This window comes from Mytilus californianus, unplaced genomic scaffold, assembly GCF_021869535.1.
Source record: "Mytilus californianus isolate M0D057914Y unplaced genomic scaffold, xbMytCali1.0.p SCAF_10, whole genome shotgun sequence".
Taxonomy (NCBI): domain Eukaryota; kingdom Metazoa; phylum Mollusca; class Bivalvia; order Mytilida; family Mytilidae; genus Mytilus; species Mytilus californianus.
Window position 1 is genome coordinate 39,303,554 of NW_026262582.1, and position 21,003 is coordinate 39,324,556.

At 30.5% G+C, this 21,003-nt stretch overlaps 1 protein-coding gene across 1 annotated transcript; it reads right to left on the reverse strand.

Moving 5' to 3' along the window:
- Window positions 1-1,008: 1,008 nt before the first annotated feature.
- LOC127718736 (uncharacterized) lies at window positions 1,009-15,985 on the reverse strand. Its single transcript, XM_052224791.1, has 6 exons — window positions 15,801-15,985; window positions 13,144-14,274; window positions 12,655-12,739; window positions 11,008-11,085; window positions 10,564-10,604; window positions 1,009-1,023 (listed from the first exon to the last, which is right to left on the reverse strand). The coding sequence occupies exons 2-6, from the start codon at window positions 14,005-14,007 to the stop codon at window positions 1,009-1,011; spliced, it is 1,083 nt and encodes a 360-aa protein (XP_052080751.1). The 5' UTR covers window positions 14,008-14,274; window positions 15,801-15,985.
- Window positions 15,986-21,003: the final 5,018 nt, after the last annotated feature.

Below are 21,003 nucleotides of genomic sequence, written 5' to 3' on the forward strand. Positions count from 1 at the left end.
ATCTTCTTTTCAACAAAGGACAGAAGTAATCGTTTCCCTGGAATCAAGCACCCATAAGATATTTTAAAATTTCTGCCAAATATATCTACCATAAAACAAGAAATTAGAGATAACTTTTTCTTTTCAACCTGAGAACTTACGATAGCCTGGCCCTGTTGGTTGATATCTAAGGTAGCGGTTTCAAGAACTGTCGGAATTTCAACAGTGATGGTTCCTAATGATGGGAAAAATGCTTCCATGTTTGACACATCTTTAGGCTTATGCAATTCTAGTCTTACTAAACCTGCAGATTGAATATCACGAATTTTCAGTTCTAGTTCATTAGTTTTAGCGTCCAATTTTTTTACAGCCTGGAACAAATGAATTTCATTTGCATAAGGGTGGAGAGAATCTATATCCTTTTTCCAGGAAGTTGCTGATCCTAAAATAGACTGAATCTCTTGTCTGTCCTTTAAAATTGATTCTTGACTTTCTTTAAATTTTAAATCTAAATCCTTATTTAGCCTTTCCTCCAACTTGTTTAAGTGGTCTATCAATGTTGTCTTCATCTTTGATATCTCAATTTTGATTTCGTCATTGCTTTCCTTCACATCATCTTGATTCTTCACTTGACTTCTTAGTATCCCCTCTGATACCTCAATCAAGTTACACAATCGTTTCTGAAGATCTGCAATGGTATCGCTATCTCTTATGCCGTTCGATGCCTTTTCTATTGACATTATAGACTTGCATTCTTGATGTGTTTCAGACAGACACGTTTCGCAAATCACTTTATCGTGCTGGCAGCAAAATAGGATAATCTTCTCATTGAGGTGTATGTTGCAACTTTGTAACAAATCGTTGATCTCTGAACTGAGTCCTTGTACATTCTCGATTGGAATAACTCTATGGGGAAACGATAATTTCCTATGGGATCTTGCGCATTCCAAACAGACAGGTTCACTACAATTACTGCACCATGATTGCGCGCTGTTATTTTCACCTTCCCTAAGACAACCTGCACATATTTTATTCTCTGCCATCCTGTAACAAATTCAATACAAAGAATTACGTACACAAATTGCTAATACTTATGTATTTTTTTGTTTGTTTGTTGTTTAAGGTTCACTGCTTTTTAAAATGTTAATACTTTCGGATTTCTTATATTTAGTTTCATATCATTGGTTTATAATTATTATTTAAGTTTTACATGTGAACTAATGTTGTTTTTTTACCAAACAAAATTTTATAATTTAACAAATAAATAAATAATTTGTGAGAGTGTATATCAGTACTTTGTATAAATTGTAGTAAAAATAATACAATGTCTATATTCTTTTCTTTGTCTGTTAGAAATAATTGTCTTTTGAAACGAACAACTGGAACAGAGCATGACTGCCAACCAAATAGAAAATGCTTGTTCCGGACAATAAAGAAGTCATATTATATATCTTTAAACGTTAGAATTTTGTTTTATACAATACAGTAATACAAGACACTGTAAAATGTTTTAATTTTACTTCAGAATAAAGAGGCGCATAAATATTTCCTAATCAGTGCATTCTCAGGGGCAAAGTCTGCAAATCAAAAAAAGTCTTTACAATTTGTGTGTTCGTCTTCTTCCTGTTAGTATAGGGGATTACATGTATTAAAAAGACTGAATACACTTTCAGATTATACACATCATACAAATATATCCGTCTGCTAGATTTCCGCTATCAAAGTAAATGTATATCGCTCCTAAAGATAACAACTGGAACAGATTGATCTCTTACTACAGGGTCAAATATAAAATTGGAGAATAGACTATTACAGGCAATGAAAGCTGATTTTATCTTACCAAAAACATTAAAATGTAAAATATCAACAAATACCACTACAAAAGTCCAAAAGTCTGAAAAGACCAATTTTTGTCTCAATATGCATGAACAATTACTCGACATTCTCAAAAAGTATGACTTATGTCTTAACTTTTCTTGACAATTTCCGATTTATGTTAAATTTGTATGAAATTTAGTAGACACATTCTCGACATTCTAAATATGGTCTTAAAATTTCTTGACAAATTCTCCTAATTTGAATACTGTCTTGAAATTCTCGACAGATTCTAGACTATCTTTTTTTCTCAGTATGGCTTGACATATTCTGAACATTTTTAATTGTGTCTTAAATTTACTTGATTATTCTGAGCTTTACAAATCATGACCAATAATTTAATTTTGGATGTAACACGTCTTCTGATAGGATGACGTTGCTATGTTTATCAGCTCATAGACATAATTTTGTCATGTGACCTTGACGTCATCAACATTAAGTAGGAATGACCGTAATATTTTTTCTGTCTATTCGAAATAACATAAAAAATGTGGTGCACACATTAAAATAACCCGCTACACGGGTTATTCAGTGTGCACCACATTTTTGATGTTATTTCTTCATAGACAGAAAAAATATTACAGTAATTCCTTAAATATACATGATATATCTTTTGCTTTATTTCTCTTTATCATGTTTATAGAATATACTGTTACTTCAAGTTACACTTATTACAACAAAAACAAATATTGGACATGTAAATACCTTTATATTTAAAAATATGGGTATTAAATACAAATGTGAGTATGTTGATATAAACCAATTTAAATGTGGATTTGAAAATTTTTCCGACAAATGTTGATTTATAAATATTATAAATAATTACTAAATGATGATATAATCCATACTGTAGACATATTTCATTTTTCATGTATAATATTCAATGTTACCATGGTAAATAAACAATTATTGTCTAAAATGTTGTTTACTATTATTAACAATGTATAATTTCATTCTAGTTCTTCTAAGTTTATTTTAGCGGTAATAGAAATGAGTATAAACAGCATAAGAAAGTGTTTAAACTGTCAGGAATGTATCGCTTCACAATTCAGGCGAAATTTGTTCTGTTGAGATAGTGTCGAGACATTCATAAGACCGTAAAGAATGTGTCGAGATATATTCAGACATCTTTAAGACTGTTGAGAATGTGTCAAGACATATTCAGGCATCATTAAGAATGTCAAGACTTATCGTGACAAGTTTAAGACATTCAAGAATTGGTCGAGACTAATCAAGACAGATTGTTGAGAAAGTATCGAGAAATTTTTAGACAATGTTGATACTGTCAAGACATATTTCAAGAAAAATTAAGTACTTATTTATGTCAAATTCAGACGTTGTCAAGAATTTTTACAAAATTTCAGACTACGAGAGAATGTCAAGTAAAAACTCATGCAAATTCAGACAAAATTGATCATTTCAGACTTTTGGACCTTTGTAGTGAACCGAACTCCAAGTGAAATTCGAAACGGAAAGTCCTCTATGAAATGGCAAAATCACATCTAACAAATGGAAAACAACTGTTATATTCCTGACTTGGTACATGCATTTTCGTATGTCTAAAAATGGTTGATTAAACAATGACTAACTAAGACTTCCATTTACTTTTGGTTATATCAAATCTAATTAAAATTTTCAGTAGTACATATAAAGTGCATGTACAATATTCTATTGTACATTTTAAATTTGAATAAGTGTGAATGTCTATAGCTAGTTGGTTGAGAACATTCATTATTTAATCGATAAGAACTTTTACTTGTTTTGTCAGCAGCCTATAGTAAGTGAAATAAAAAAAAAAAACTAAAACTAACCAATGTATATTTCACTGTATGGCTCAAACATGTTTTGAATTTTTAGAATTTTTAACATCAACGTGTTAATGATTAGCTTTCTCTTATTCCTTATTCTTATTATCATCAGTCTATATGTCTAGGATGTAAACAAAATATGCTAAAACTGAAGTTTGGAATTCATGTTTCCTTAAATATACATGATATATCTTTTGCTTTATTTCTCTTTATCATGTTTATAGAATATACTGTTACTTCAAGTTACACTTATTACAACAAAAGCAAATATTGGACATGTAAATACCTTTATATTTAAAAATATGGGTATTAAATACAAATGTGAGTATGTTGATATAAACCAATTTAAATGTGGATTTGAAAATTTTTCCGACAAATGTTGATTTATAAATATTATAAATAATTACTAAATGATGATATAATCCATACTGTAGACATATTTCATTTTTCATGTATAATATTCAATGTTACCATGGTAAATAAACAATTATTGTCTAAAATGTTGTTTACTATTATTAACAATGTATAATTTCATTCTAGTTCTTCTAAGTTTATTTTAGCGGTAATAGAAATGAGTATAAACAGCATAAGAAAGTGTTTAAACTGTCAGGAATGTATCGCTTCACAATTCAGGCGAAATTTGTTCTGTTGAGATAGTGTCGAGACATTCATAAGACCGTAAAGAATGTGTCGAGATATATTCAGACATCTTTAAGACTGTTGAGAATGTGTCAAGACATATTCAGGCATCATTAAGAATGTCAAGACTTATCGTGACAAGTTTAAGACATTCAAGAATTGGTCGAGACTAATCAAGACAGATTGTTGAGAAAGTATCGAGAAATTTTTAGACAATGTTGATACTGTCAAGACATATTTCAAGAAAAATTAAGTACTTATTTATGTCAAATTCAGACGTTGTCAAGAATTTTTACAAAATTTCAGACTACGAGAGAATGTCAAGTAAAAACTCATGCAAATTCAGACAAAATTGATCATTTCAGACTTTTGGACCTTTGTAGTGTACCGAACTCCAAGTGAAATTCGAAACGGAAAGTCCTCTATGAAATGGCAAAATCACATCTAACAAATGGAAAACAACTGTTATATTCCTGACTTGGTACATGCATTTTCGTATGTCTAAAAATGGTTGATTAAACAATGACTAACTAAGACTTCCATTTACTTTTGGTTATATCAAATCTAATTAAAATTTTCAGTAGTACATATAAAGTGCATGTACAATATTCTATTGTACATTTTAAATTTGAATAAGTGTGAATGTCTATAGCTAGTTGGTTGAGAACATTCATTATTTAATCGATAAGAACTTTTACTTGTTTTGTCAGCAGCCTATAGTAAGTGAAATAAAAAAATAAACTAAAACTTACCAATGTATATTTCACTGTATGGCTCAAACATGTTTTGAATTTTTAGAATTTTTAACATCAACGTGTTAATGATAAGCTTTCTCTTATTCCTTATTCTTATTATCATCAGTCTATATGTCTAGGATGTAAAAAAAAATATGCTAAAACTGAAGTTTGGAATTCATGTTTCGTAGAACGTGAAGACATCCCGCATCGAGCTTCATCAATCAAAGATGACAGTCATTTAAGGTTCTATGGTTACGTGATCGTGTTCACATTTATAGTGCCAAGACACTACAAACAAATTGAGTTTCGGTCCACGCTTTTTTTTTTCGTTCTTTACAAGTCATTACACATCAGCCTTATTAGCAGTACTGATTTGCTAAATTGAAGCGGAAAACATGAAATGATATTGAAATACGGAAGTGGGTTGGACACATCAAGGAAACGAATTTTGACTATCACAAGAAATATAAGGTGAGTTGGGTATTTGGAAAAATAACCTTTTTGTAATGGCAACATACTCGCCGCCCGGATTTGATTTTGAAATCTAGTAAACGGAGTCTAAGGCAACAAGTACACAATTCATCTATATATTACGAAACACGGTCAGTCTGTCAGTTTTAAAGTGACTTCCCGAAATGCTACGGGAAATCACCCTATCCGCATTATACACTTACAATTTTAGAACTTCTACGCAATGACAGAGATAGACTAGTATAAATCGTCTTTTGCCACAGAACGAGTAGGATTCCGATATTGTAAATATGATTGGGTTCTACTGTTCCTCCAAGAAGATAAAATGTCATGGATCAATGATGAAAAGCAAGGGAAAGTTATGCTTTTTTAAAATACATGTATAATATTACATTTATGTTGGGAAAACAAGTAACAATTTTAACATTGCCGGTACACATCATGTGTGTTAAAACATAACAAAATAAAGGACCTGAAGTAATGTAACTGCATTACATTTGAGAAGTATTCCATTGTAAATTTTGAATTTTCTTATTTCAAGCCGGACAGGGATTTTTTGGGCCACACTTCTACTGTTTTAACATATGTATTGTAAATATTGAAACCGTACTCGAAAGAAAGTCAGGTATTTTTATTACTTGTACACGTTTTGTATAAAACTTATTTATATTTATAAACACCTACCTTTTGCTAAATACTAGTCCTAATGTCGTTGCTAGCCTTTCAATTTGTAGCAATTATTTCAGTTAAATAATATTACACTTTCGTGTAGGTTAAATTATGAGAGAGTTTTGTTATTCATTTACACAATTATAGCTTTGGAAGTCAATTTCGGACAAAAGTGAATTCAAATTTCAATTCATTATCGCAAAATCACCAGAGCATGGTAATCAGCTATCAATCGTGTTCTTTAAATATGACGATTTTCTATAACTATTTTACAATTGAATAGGAAACCATAACTTAAATTTTGATTTTACGGGTGTTATTATTTACATTTAAGGTTTAGGAATTTTTGTCAGATGTTCGGACTTCTTTGGATTTTTCCCTCCAATACAGAGTAAAATATTTTGCCCCATAACACCCAATTTTCTTTACATATAAGACTTCAATAGCTCATAAAAGGTCGTTTATCAAATTTTTAGCAGATTCTAGAAATATTTTCATTCGATTTAAGACCAAAATAATACCAATACAAATATAAAATGTATAAGATCAAAGTCCAAGTCAGTCTTTTTCCGTCATTTAAAAAAAATCATACATCTCGACAGGAGCTCCTTAACCTATCAGCATTTTTAGCCTTTTCTGTTCCTTAAATAATGCTCTTCCGACTTATAGTATCAATTTGAAATTCTATATTTTTTAAATTTCACCTAAGTACATCATTAAAGACACAAAATTAGCGGATTTCCTTTATGCATACATAATACCAAGATTTGATGACTTTATTGCACATGAACTTTGAAAAGTACACCACTTTGTTTTCTTTTTCTTTTTGTTCAATTGTTAGACTTTAACATTTTTAAAATAATATTATAATAACTTTCGATCACACAATTCTCTTTAAAATGCCGTAACCTACAAGTAGATGTAACTGAGTAGTATTTATGCAGGGCGGAGTTCCGTCAGAATCATACCCTCATTTTAATAAAACGAATGTTATGCTTGCTTGCGTTTTGGTTTGTATGTGTTGTGTTCCGGAGATCCGTGATAAACTTAAACTTTTTTTAAAGACCTAAGATTTGAGTTAATATTTTATTTACCAAGAACACAGATGAAATAAATTGAACATAAAATGAAAATAAACGAGATATGACCTGTTGGATTCACAACCATAGGTAAGATATGGCTAGGTGGGTTGCGTAAATATGTATAGTCTGGAAAGTTACCTCTGATTAGCCTTCTCAATATGCAATCCGTGTTATATGTGTTAATTATAGTAGTACCAATCTCTAAGCGAAATTTATTTTTCAACATGGACAGTATTTTTGATACATTCCCTACAACCGTGGATACAACTTTCAGCTGTAAGGATGATAATGATTAAATACAATCAAATTACAGATTCTAACTTTCATGGAAAGTGTGTATGACAGTCATTACCATCTGAACAAAATGTATGTAATCCTTATCAGTCTCAACAAAATGTTTGTTTTTAATTCAACTTTCCTTGAATATATGTATTTCATGCACGGAATATTTTTAACTTGTTTATTAGTTGAACAATATATGTTCAAAACATGCAAAATGAATATGCTTTTGTTCTTCTAAAAGGAACTTTTTAAACTCTTTTTGCATTCTTCATGTTGTTATATTTCCAGAGATTTGATTGGCGAGTTACTCTTTCTTGTCAAGTTATCTTAACCTTCTAAATGTCATAATCTGCAATCCTTATTTGTCTCTCTTCAAACTCAAGTACTAGTATTAAGACGTAAACATAAATGTCAATTGCATAAAGTCTTTTCGGAGCAAAAAAAAAAAAATGATACATTATGATAACTGATATCCGTCTTTCCTATTTTCTCAAACGTGCGCTTTGTTCTCTATAGAATAGTTGCTTCAAAAACATATTCCTGCGCCGAATGTAAAGTGCAGAAACGGATAAGAAAGGAAATTGTCTGCGCATGCATTTGCATTTATATATGAGGACGACACTTATCCGCTAAAAAAATCAATGCTTCGGAAGTTATAATTACGACTACTTTAAGGAATTATGTCCTCATATTTCAATGATCGTAACCATGTTTGTTGATTCGATGCGCAAAATGATGAAAATCATAACGCATGGGCCGAGCGTACAGCTGTTGTTGTTTAAGATTACTGGAATACAATCCTAATTTATCATATACCTTTCCTGAATATGTGAGTTTTTGTTACATGTGTAATGAGCGGAAGAAAACAAGCCATTTATGCACATCGAGGCTGATAAAACATAAGATGTCACGTGTTCGAACTAATTTGGATTATCAGCCTGGATGCGTTCATACATCAGTTTTATAATATAAAAAGATTAATACATGTCCTTTGCCATATCACCAATGGTATCTTCCCGAGCCTATATCTGCCGGAGACGTCTCTGAAAGATACCCGGGCCTATATGAAAAAGTTAATGTATTGCTTAATATATATATATATATATATAATGCTTTGTATACTAATAATAGTTTTGCATTTTTTGACTGCGTGACGTTCGTTTCTCAATAAATACCATCCATTTGTAGCGTATCTTCAATATCATTTTGGTCCGCAGCAAACACCTAAGAAAAGGAAAAAATCCCACTTATATTAATTTTAATCCAATAAATTTTTTTTCTCAAATACTTTAAAAGAGGGACGAAAGATACCAGAGGGACAATTTATAGTAGGTCAACTCAGCGGTTCTTCTTTCAGTTTGCTGACGAGAATTGTTTAACAATAGAACGTTTAACTTAATTTTTACGTATTCACGTTAAATTGTGACCAAACATCTAATGTATAACATGAAATATTATACTACTTGAGATTACAACGTTTATTCAAATATCAAAGTTTGATTTAAACGTTATTGGTAGAATAGTTATTTGTAAAATAAAACAAATTGATTACGTGATCTCGAGCGTTTTTGTTAATAAGTAACAGACAGATGGCACTGTTTAGCAGAAAATTATATAATGTGATAGTCTTTTTAATAAAACTATTATGTGCAAATGTATAATACATGTATACTTAAAATTGAGAATGGACACGGGGGAAATGTCAAAAAGACAACAACACAACCGAAGAACAGAAAACTGCTCTAGCCACTAATGGGTTTCAACATAGCGAGAAAATCTCGCACCCAGAGATGGACTTAGCTGACCCCTAAGCAAAAACGTATACTGATTATATACCTGCACTTGCATAAAAGATATTTCTATCCGACGCAGCACATGTGTTTGTGCATAACAATGGCTATAAGTACCCCACATAATATTTGCCTCATACACAAATTCCCTTGCATGCTCAAACAATATGAACAATAATAAATTCATTCAGCTGCCGTATTCAAAGAATTTGTTGTATGAATAAAGCAGTTTGAGGTTTTTTTTTTATTAGGGAAACATATATAGTTGCCTTTGAATTCACGGTAGGAACCGAATCTCATCATATACAGATTATTTTTATTGTTGGAAGTACAGATAAGCGTTGAATTGTATACCAGTTTCAACAGACTACAACAGAGCTTGATTTGATAAATGTTGATAAATATATAAATATATATAAATTGCGGTTTTTATCCATCGCAATTATCAAATGTATATTATATTATATATATAGACAAGTCTAAATTGAAAACAATGTTCAAACCTATGATTGCGATGGATAAAAACCGCATTTTTTATACGTGTGCATGCAAAACAAATGTCTTGGTAGAGGGATCTAAATACAGCACAAACAAAATTTACCAAAAGACCAAAAAAGTGAAAAAGTATATTTTAACAATTTCAACAAAGTATATATGTATATGTACAGGGTTGTATTAACTCCTGATAAACTATTCTTTTTGGTTTTGATTCATTTAACTACATGTTTTAACATTAAATTACATTTTCTACATTTGGTAATGCATTGAAACAACCGTTATGTCATTTGATCTTTTCCTCTTTACAAACATATTTTTGTCCCCCCCCCCCCCCCCCCCCCCCCAAAAAAAAAACGCCGATGAATTTATTTAACAATTGAAAGTAACTATAAGTGTGAATTTAAATTGAAGTCAGTGGCAAAACTAATTAGTTCTGTTCAGCAATTTTTAGACTATTCAGTATGACACTGATGTGTACAGGTTACCAAAAACGACTGAAATGTATTTAATTACTAACAGTTGATTACCAAATGATTTACTGTTCAGTCTTTTAAAAGTTGTTCATATCAAATAACCGTATCAGATCAAAACATGTTTTACTAGTGATAAGATTTGATAAATGTTCTAATCAAATTTTCCATACATTGTATTCATTTTTTGCGCTTCCCATATCATATCGTTAGGTTTTAAAATGATAACTCACAGTAGTGAGTTATATTAATTTTTGTATTACCTGGTTACTGAAAAAAGATGCGCGAATATCCTTGTCTTTATCTAAAATTCAAAGTGTTCATGTTAACGTATAATATAACAACGTCCTATAAAAGTGTTTTTGGTGTTTTTCTTTGTCTTAACAAATGCGATTTATCACGTTTAACGTGTTATTAACGCGGTATTTGTGTTATTTGAAGAGCGTCCCAACGTAATTAATAGAGTTATTTTGAAAATATACCAATTGATTTTCTATGTATTGATACATATCAAGAATTCAAACAATAAAACATCTTTTCAAAAATAACTAAAAGCTTTTATAAAATTAGGTTCCATTCATTTCCCCCATTAATATTACAGGAACTTAGAATTCATATCTAATTTCCTGAATCCTAATAATTTTGATGTAACTTATTTCCGTAAAAATCAAATAATTCCCCTTTTTATATCGTCTATGTTAATATACCTGCTTGCTCTAGTACGCCGAGTGCATATGCACCTTTTGTGTATTTTGCTTTCACTAGTACAATTGGTATTTCCCTACCTGCAACAATCCATTAAACTTTTATAATATCAATATAACATTGGTATTTAAAGACACATAAGGATCATAAACTGCAAGAGGACTATTGTTACCAAAAACCTTGAAAATTTTGTATGCATAGATGGACATATCTCAACTATTTTGTGCCCGAAGATGTTTTTATATAGGTTTTAAGTTCGTTTTACGTAGCTTATGCAAAAGTTTTTTTATGGTAAAAATCATCGTCATCATTTCATTGTTCCGTTTTCTGGTGTTCAAGTTTAACAGTACACATTTGTTTTCATATTTGCGGATGTTTATATTTGATTTCTTGTTAATCATAATTGTATCTATTGACTAAATTATTAAATCTCAATTGGTTGAGTGGTCCAGCAAGTAATCAATTTGAGCAATACACCCTATACGTGTTTAGCAATTTTAAGTCATACAGAATATGGATAACATAAAAAAAAACAGAATACAACACAAACAATTATTAAACGTCGTTTTCTTTTTTCATAATCAATAAGAAGCATTTACGTAATTGTAGCAGGAAATAAGCACGGTTCACCTTTATAGAAGATATATGTTAGCTCTTATATTTTTTTCGAGGTCAACTTGAAAGCCATAATTTAGTGTGAACATTGTCTGACCAAAATTGTAGATCAAAAGTTTAAAGTGTTTCACACGTCGTCAAGTTTACCTTTAATTAGGGTGCATGTATGGCTCCTATCTTTTATTTGAGGTCAACTTGAAAGCTATGATTTAGCGTGAACAACCACAATTGTAAATGAAAAGATTTTTGTGTTTCGCTTTCGTCAAAAACTCAAAAAAAATATTTCGCTGAAAATATCGGGCTCCAGTTTATTTGCTGGTCCCGATAGGAAAATTATGAATCATTCCAAAGAGAAAACGAACGTCACATTTATCGAATGTATAATTCATATTGGAATTTTTCTACTGTTGTTTTTCTCCTTTCTTTATACAATACAATTTTCGAACAAATAATAACAGACATTAAACAACAACAACTACTAAATTAAAGGGTACATCAGATGAGACATCATATGAGAAATTTATCACACTCAGAAACGTCAAGAAAGTCATAAGTATAAGAACTTATTAGCAATGCTCATAAATCAAGCACTATTGAAAGGTGGATTCTCTCTTGGAAAAAACAAAAGTGCTAGAAATTAAAGAAAAAAGGCGAAAGATACTAAATAGCCATTCAAACGCAAAAGTCGATAATAAACTGACACCACGAAACACATCAGTTCATCAGTTTCTCGATAATAAGTTTAATTTCGATGAAAATGTGGAAAAACACAGATAAGTGTGTTAAAAATAATAAATAAAGTATACAAAAATGAAAAATTCTACTTAATCACATTCTTTTAAGTTTTTTTATGTCTTGAATAACTAAATGACAACAGAGCGAGTATCATGATATAATAGTGTTTACTTTGATTGATTGTAAAAAGTAAAACTAAAAACTCCTCTTAGGCATCAGGTTACCTCCAATTTATAGGAAAAAACTACAATACAATTAGATCCAATAACTCATATGGAATTATTAATATATATAGATACCACACAGGGTCCTTGATAAATTAAGATTGTCTTCATAGATCATATTGTCAAGTTCCGTCCGTACGCAATAACAAAAAGTATTATCCTGTAATATAGAAAAATAATCACTTTTACAATACATGTATTCATTGAAATTAAACATAAATTTTCAAGTGCTACATGGTGTCTATGCTCAGGTCTGTTCGAATTTTTGTTTTGCATATTTATAAGTAGTTTGTGTCATACATGCTTTGTAAACTTGACCTTCCACATCAGTTGTAAAATAAAAACGCGTTATAAAAGTATGTAACACTAGAAAGCTACTGATATTTCAATACATTCAATGACCAAATTAATCAGACATGGACAATATTCAGTCTACGCTTCATGAATTTAGCAATGAAATTTTCATTTGTTTTAGAACAACGTTCAAGATTTTTGTATTGCCGTCAAAGTACTAATATATTCGTTAAAATTATTATTCTTATGATTATCTATACAGAAAATTACCTTAATGAAATCTGGAATTTTAAAAGCGTCCTCTAAAATACATTTCCGGCTTTCCTGTGATACGGTTCTGTTAAATATAGTTTGCTGTATTGTGTCACATTTATGCTTGAAGTATTCAGAAAGATTACATTGACCGCCTATCATCTGTATGTGCGCTTTTATTTTGTCCCATATTTCGTCAAATGCAGGCTTTTGTAATTCGGATTTAAAGACTGCGATTTTTGTTATTTGAATCTGGCATTCTGAGACGACATCGACTGATTTAAACAATGGACAAATTGTGTATAGCAATACAAAATTCAGCTCATTGTCTAAACTAGATAATGTGATATCTTTGGACGCAGAAATAGAGTGACAATTTCTTTCTCTGTTGATTTCTGACTGGTCGTCTGTCTTAAAGAGTAGTTTCCACTGTGTTGTCGTTAACCTTGGCTTATAATACTCTGTAGACAATGAAGAGAATGTTTGATTGATTCCGGCATTTTCGTAAATTGAAGATAGAACTGCTTTATGACTATTTAAAATATCTTCAAGTTTATTATTTTGCAAACAAATATTCCAGAACATTAGGAAACAGTTATTCTTTAGAAGTGTGTTAATAGTACTCGATTCCAAATCCGTCACTTGAATGACAGCCGATCTTCTGACAGCACGTTGTACATCTTCAAACTGGAGAAAATTCTCATCCAAATTAGTTAACCAATCAAACAAATTGATTTTTTTCCCTCGGAGGAAATGTTCAAGTAGACATCGCTTAACCTCTGTTCCAGTGTGAAAGACTGACAACAATCTATCGTAGTTGTCTCTGTCTCGGCTGCAGTTTTTAATTCTAACTTCTACTCCATCGTAATTGGATTCGGCCATTTTTTCTAAAATTAAAATTTGTCTTTAATATCCTTATTCAACCATAACAGTACATCGAGTACATTTTGTTCTAGTTAATAGTTGTATAATCATAGTTCATTTAACTTTTCTGAGAATTACATCAATAATAAAGACAAAGATATTTCCCAGAGAATGGTAATTTACAATATACAAATTGCATTCAAAGCACGATGTAGTAGGTCGAGTTTATCCAATTCATACGGAACTCTTCTCAAAATGACTCAAACCATGTGCAGATTGCCTGTTCTGTTAAGAAAATTAAATTGTCTATGATTATTTATTTTTTTCAAAATCATATATTATGTTTAATAAAAACTAAAAACATGGATAACAGATTTTGAAATTCGTGAAAACCGATGGAGATATTTCTCTTCCAGTTCTAATATCTTATATGTGTTTATTCTTATACTTGATAAAACTATATCAATTGATTCATTAAAACAAAAACGCATCTGCATCATAGTTCACGTATTTAAGTGATTCATGTTAATCTTTTATGTTGCAACCAAAAAAAGAGTTTATGACTTAAATTGTCTGTGAATAGTAAAATTGAACGACTTAACAATAAAAATACTAAATAAACCATCGAATAAGAAAAAATTACCTACACTTTAGGAGTGAAATGGCTATTTTTGTAATTTCTTTACCAATTTGTCTTATATTCAAAATAATTACTCATTAATTAGTAAAGTACATGTGTGTTTGAACTTCTGCAAACAGTTTTAAGCAATGAAAACAAATTGATGATAAGTCCTATGTTTAATTGCATACATTCATTATTTTATTTATAGTCACTACGCACTGAACTCACAAAATTTCACCTTAAATCTTAAGTTTTATATTGAACAGATAATTAGTATTTTTTGATGGATTCGATCGAGTAATTGTTTAAAAAAATATCTTTAGCGTGGCCCGAACTGACCTGACCAGACAAAAGAACATGCAAAAACGGGAAAGATATCATACATCCTCAATTCTTCGTATACACAATGATAATAGACTATTTAAAAGTCAGGGTTGATCGAAACGTTTGTCATTATTTGCCATGTTTTCTGTATTATATTGAAATATATTTAACACGTTAAGTATTTATCTTGTCAAAACAAGTCTATACGTTATTCGCAGTTTATTTAGTTCGTTTTCCACATTTATATACAAGAAATAAGTTACATATCAATATTCCTGTACGGGAACAATATCGAAAATCATCCATTTGATTGCGATATTAATCATGTTAATGTTAAGGAAGATTAAAAGGCGAAATGAATGATTGGCTGATATATTTATAGATGAAAATATTCCACTACAACAAATGTACAATATGAAGATTATGATAAATGATTTATGTTCTGATATTTTCATATAATATTCACCACATCTTGCATATTGAGTCTATAAATTATTGATTTTTTTTTCTCATCCGATCATTTTGTTGTCTGCCTTTTATCAACTATTCGGATCTTGTTGATCATGCTAATACATCCCAAAAATTGTAAGAAAAAGATTGTGTTATTGAAAAAAAATAAACATTAATACTAGATAAAGGTACTTGCGTTACCAAAAATCTGAAACAGAAAATAAAAAAACATTTGTTGTTTTATTGAACAGTTTGGTAGCTGACATTTGAACCTAAGGTTGAGTAATAACGTTAATTTGAAGATGATGACATGTCATAGATGTGTAGTAAACAAAAAGAATTGTGTGTATTTGTAAAATGCACATATATTTTGTTAATTGTCGTATACATGTTTGTTAGTTAACATTTAACTTACCTTCAATATATAATGTATACCGTCCGCCTATGTTTCCAGTATGCAACAAAATGTGCAATTGTAGGATTAAACTGGATGTATGTATACAAAGCAGTTATGAAACATACTAATCCGTATATATTCTTTATTTTAATAATTGTTAGGTTTCTATAGAGCACACAAAGGTGAAACTTGTTTAGTATAAATTGTTGTATGTGTGTTGACCTTAAAAAGAAAAGAAAATATTATAAGTTAAAGGTAAATTCAAACAAGATTTGAAATCAAACACCACAGGGAAACAAATACAGACTTTAAAATGTATGTTTTTGTTCGCAACCTCGCATGTAAATATACCTGAACAGGGTTAATACACACAAATCGTACATTTGGTTTCGCTATTATGTAAATGAAAAATGAACGAATACATAAATGAATGAGGAATTAAATGCGTAATGAATGAATATCTGATAGATGAATAGATGACAATATGTGCTTTAATCAATATCAGTTACTAGTAAACAAAATGTGCAAGTTGATTTTTTTGTTCTAACATCTTCATATAATATTCGCCACATCTTGCATATTATTTATTCATAATTATTGATGGTTTTTTTCTTTTTATTTTCTTGTATGTTATCAACCATTCTGGCTTTGTCGCTGAATATATGAAGACGATAATTGTTTTATTGAAAATTGAGTTCCTAAACTTTGAAACAGAAAATAACAATACATTTGTTGTTTTATTGATGAGTTTGGTAGTTGACATTAAGGATGAAGACAAGCAAACCAATTGTGTGTGTATCATACCAACTTAAAAAAAAATCATACCGGTTAATGCATTAACTTTTGATTGTATATTTCAAACTTTTGCAAACTGCTTATCTAAAGGATATTTATAAACTTAAATTTTCTCTCGCACATAGCGAGGGGACCGCCCGTTACTAAAAAGTTACATATTGATGATGAAATTGGGAAATCAAGCTCACGTGAACTTCACCTCAAACGAGCTTAAACATGAAACTCACATGAACATTTTCATGTGAATTTCACGTGAATTGAGATTCACATGAAATGAATCTCACATGAAATTTTTCACCTGAATTTCACGTGAACTTTGAAAAAAAAATGATAAATTTGAAAATTGAAATGTTTTCTGAACAACTCAAAATTCACGTGAAGTTCATGTGAGTGAAATTTCCATGTGTTTCAACCATTAATTCGGGCACAATTGTTTTCCCCGAGACGCCAATTTTTATGTGAACAAAACACTACAAACTTCTGAGAGTCTGAAAAGACCAGATTTTGTGCTCGCCCAGTAAGGTCGAGCCCAGATTTTACTTGACTAGACTCGACATTATCTCGACAGTACTTAACTGTACTTAACTGTAATCGACTTTGGTCTCGACTTTACTTAATAAGTCTGATTCAGTACTTGATAATCTTGGTGTAGTCTTAAATGGTCTTGTCAAAGACTCGGTCAGTCTCGACCTGTGTAGACTGAGTCCTGACCTTCAAATTTAGTCTTGACTGGTCTGAATCAGCCCATCTAACTCAATCATATATTGATCTTACAAAATTCCAGGTTATTTGGTAGTTTGGTTCATTGCTGTGAAATTAAAGGATTTAGTTGATAGGTAAAAAAGCAAGAATTTTCAGTTTTGATTAAATTCAGATAGTCATCTTTAATTATTTCTATAACTTTTTTAAATCAACTTGGATTTTCATAAAACTCTACAGCTATCTCAATTATACATTGATTTTACAGAATGCCAGGTTGTTTGGTAGTTTGGTTTATTGCTTTCAAATTTAAGGATTTAATTGATGGCTAAAAAAAGCTAGACTTTTCAGATTGTCACCTTCAAATTTGTTTATTACTTTTTCAAATTAACTTGAATTTTCATAAAACTGTACAGCTATCTTAGTTATATATTGATCTTACTGAATCCCAGGTTGTTATGAAGTTCGGTGTATTGCTGTCAAATTTAAGGATTTAATTAGTCTAAGTAAAAAAAAGCTAGAATTTCCAGTTCAGACTAAATTCAGATAGTTATCTTTAATTTTTTTTCATAGTTTTTTTTCAAATCAACTTGGATTTTCATCAAACTTTTAAGCTATCTTTATCATATATTGATCTTACAGAATGACAGTTTGTTTGGTAGTTCAATACTTAAATATATATCCCCCATTACAAATGATATGCTCGAAAGACCTTCCATCAAGTATATATTACTTATTGCTAAAGGTAAAGCACCACTGCAAATATCTTGTTTGTTTTGTTCACACATTGTTGTCAATTTAATGGATTTTTATACGACTGTTATACAAGAGGGAGGTTTAGTTAGCTATAAAACCAGGTTTTATCCACCATTTTCTACATAAGGAAATGCCTGTACCAAGTCAGTTGTTTTTTTCAATTCGTTTAACAATGTTTAATGTGTTTGCGCTTTTGATATTGCGATTTGATAAGGGACTTTCCGATTAGAACTTTCATTGGAGTTCGGTATTTTTTGTATTTCTCTTTTTGTTGGATCAAGTTGTTTGCCTACTTACAGACAAACAAAATAGTTCGCTGCAAAACCGCAACTAGCGATAAATCACTGAAATCGGGAAAATAAATTGTTACATAGAAAATGAGACTTAGTTATATTGAATTGAAACATTCACAGATAATTGATAAAAATTCTGATACGATAAAAGTAATTACATTTAGGACGACCATTACTGCAGACCGTTTCTGTTCGTTGGATAGGTGTGCTACAAGAAGTTAGTTTTGCGCTTATGTAAATGGAACATTTTGTTAGCAAAAACAGCGGTCTCACTAATTAGCAACAAGAAACGAAAAGAAGAAAAAATAAGTGACAAAAAGCTAAAAAAAAAAAAAAAAAAAAAAAAAAAAAAAAAAATTAGCGACAAATTGACAAATTTACCGACAAGGCAGTTTATATACTATCAGAACAATTAATTTGTAGAAAAATCAATTAATTACAGTTGATTATTTTCTTTTTTATTTTATAAAGTTTCAAATTTTGTTATTGTTAGTATTTCTCTATTTCTTGTTGCCCAATTCGCCCTCTTGTCGCTAATTAGTGACACCCGCAAAACAGTGGTAGAGATATAAATTATGGACCCTAGAATGAAAACAGATTTAGAAAAAATCCTGGAAGACCCACTTTTCAAAACTATTTTCAAAGAAGTCTGCTTTCTCTTAGAAATGACACATAGATAAAAAAAAAAAAAAAAGGGGGACACTTCATCAACAATGTAATAACAGTAAAGAGGACCCTGATTGTTGTAGTCGTTCTTGAAGCAAATCTCCTGCTTATGATATGTAATAAATAAAGGCAACAGTAGTATACCGCTGTTCGAAACTCATAAATCGATAGAGATAAAAACAAATCCGGCTTACAAATTAAATCTGAGGGAAACGCATCAAATATAAGAGGAGAACAACGACACAACAAAAACACAACATTAAAATGTAACACACACAGAAACGAACTATAATATAACAATGGCCATTTTCCTGACTTGGTACAGGACATTTTAAGAAAAAAAATGGTGGATTGAACCTGGTTTTGTGGCATGCCAAACCTCCCGCTTTTATGGCAATTATTGATATCAAATTGTTGTAGTAATTAGATAACTAATTGTATCATCCAGCTATGTCGGTGTTTCCTCCGAATCAAACCGTAAACTAAATATATCGTATAAATTTCGTTGAACCAAACTAAAATCTAATAAATGAAGGGAGTGATTAATTATCTATACCATAACACACGAATATAACAGAAAATACGTTAAGACATTTGACAAAATCCGACGAGAACAACAAATATAACATCAAAATTAAATACATGAATTTGGGATAGAAAGGTACCGTGACACGTCTTATAGCAATGCGGTTTCACACTCAACAAAACAGTCACAATCGGGAATAAGTCACGTTCGGTAATTAAAATATCTATACCAAATGCTATACCAACTGTATTCTGTAGGACAAGAAATGTTGTAAGATTCAATGATATAGCATGAAATGCGGAAGTAAGAACAATATCCAACCAGAAAACGAATAAACAATTAAAACGGTTATCTGGAAACAATCCTGACTGACAAATCATCTCGATTTTCCAACGGCTGAGATAAAAATCCGAAATGGTTTGGCAGATATAGACAAATGGCGCTAATTGTGTCTGAAAACGCCAATGCTGCAAGAATTATTGTTGATGGGGAAATAAAATCTCTTCGCAGACAGGCTGTTTAATGACAAGCAGTGTGGCTGATCCACAAATTTAGGGTAACTGCAAAGACACCCGACGATCAATTACGTGATATGCTTTTGAAGATGACAAATTTTCCATATAATCTTTTGCTTCTGATACTGCCGAATTATTCACAGTTACATTTGCATCTATAACAACGACTTTAATCCTCCTGAAAATGCATGAGATATTTGCCACTGGACGTTAATCAACCTACAACAAAACAACAACGACTATAATTATTGTTAACAGATATGTTTTCTACTGTACCATTATGTTTTTTACTGACTTCACAATTTTCGATATATTTTACTCTAAAAACAATGAAATGAAAACACTGAACCTAGCAAACCATTTTCTTAAACAAATGAAACTGCACGTTGCCTTTCCTTCTATATAATTTAGAAGTATATATTTGCACGGATAATCCAACTGCTCTGCTTGTTTCGATAGCAAGGCCGACATGCATATATGTAAGCACGTTCCAATATGATCTGTTTGTTTTTGAAGCCTTATTGGTAAAAGTTACAAGTAACCTTTAATTGTAAGTCATTTCTTTAATTTCGTTCTTTGATCATAGATTACAGATTATAAAATATTCTGCCATATATAATTAGGAAAATGTAATCAATTAAAGAATATTTACAGCAATATTCATTATTCCGATTGCACGAGGTTACAATATGTAGACTTTGTCTTTTTTTTTTCCTTTTTTCTCTCGTCAAATTGAACGTAGCTAAAATTTTACCATCCATGGATCAAGGTAGAGAAAAAACCTAAAACATACTCATGATAAAGTTATCATGCATACATAATTTTTTACAATTTGTAACATCAACATTATTTCTATCCGACTAATATAGAACTTCACATAAGTACATTAAGTGTTAACCTGCTTCATTAGTGGCAACTGTTGTCAAGAAAACGGTTTGTGCTTTGATAAAAAAAAAACAGCTTAAATAGAA

What these genes read in the sequence shown, in the direction of transcription:
- LOC127718736 (XM_052224791.1), bottom strand. Translation starts at nt 14,007, where the DNA reads ATGGCCGAATCCAATTACGATGGAGTAGAAGTTAGAATTAAAAACTGC. An exon ending in AAATTCCAGATTTCATTAAG is followed by an intron (nt 12,740 to 13,143) that starts GTAATTTTCTGT and finishes TCTATATTACAG; the next exon opens with GATAATACTTTTTGTTATTG. An exon ending in TTTATCAAGGACCCTGTGTG is followed by an intron (nt 11,086 to 12,654) that starts GTATCTATATAT and finishes GGATTGTTGCAG; the next exon opens with GTAGGGAAATACCAATTGTA.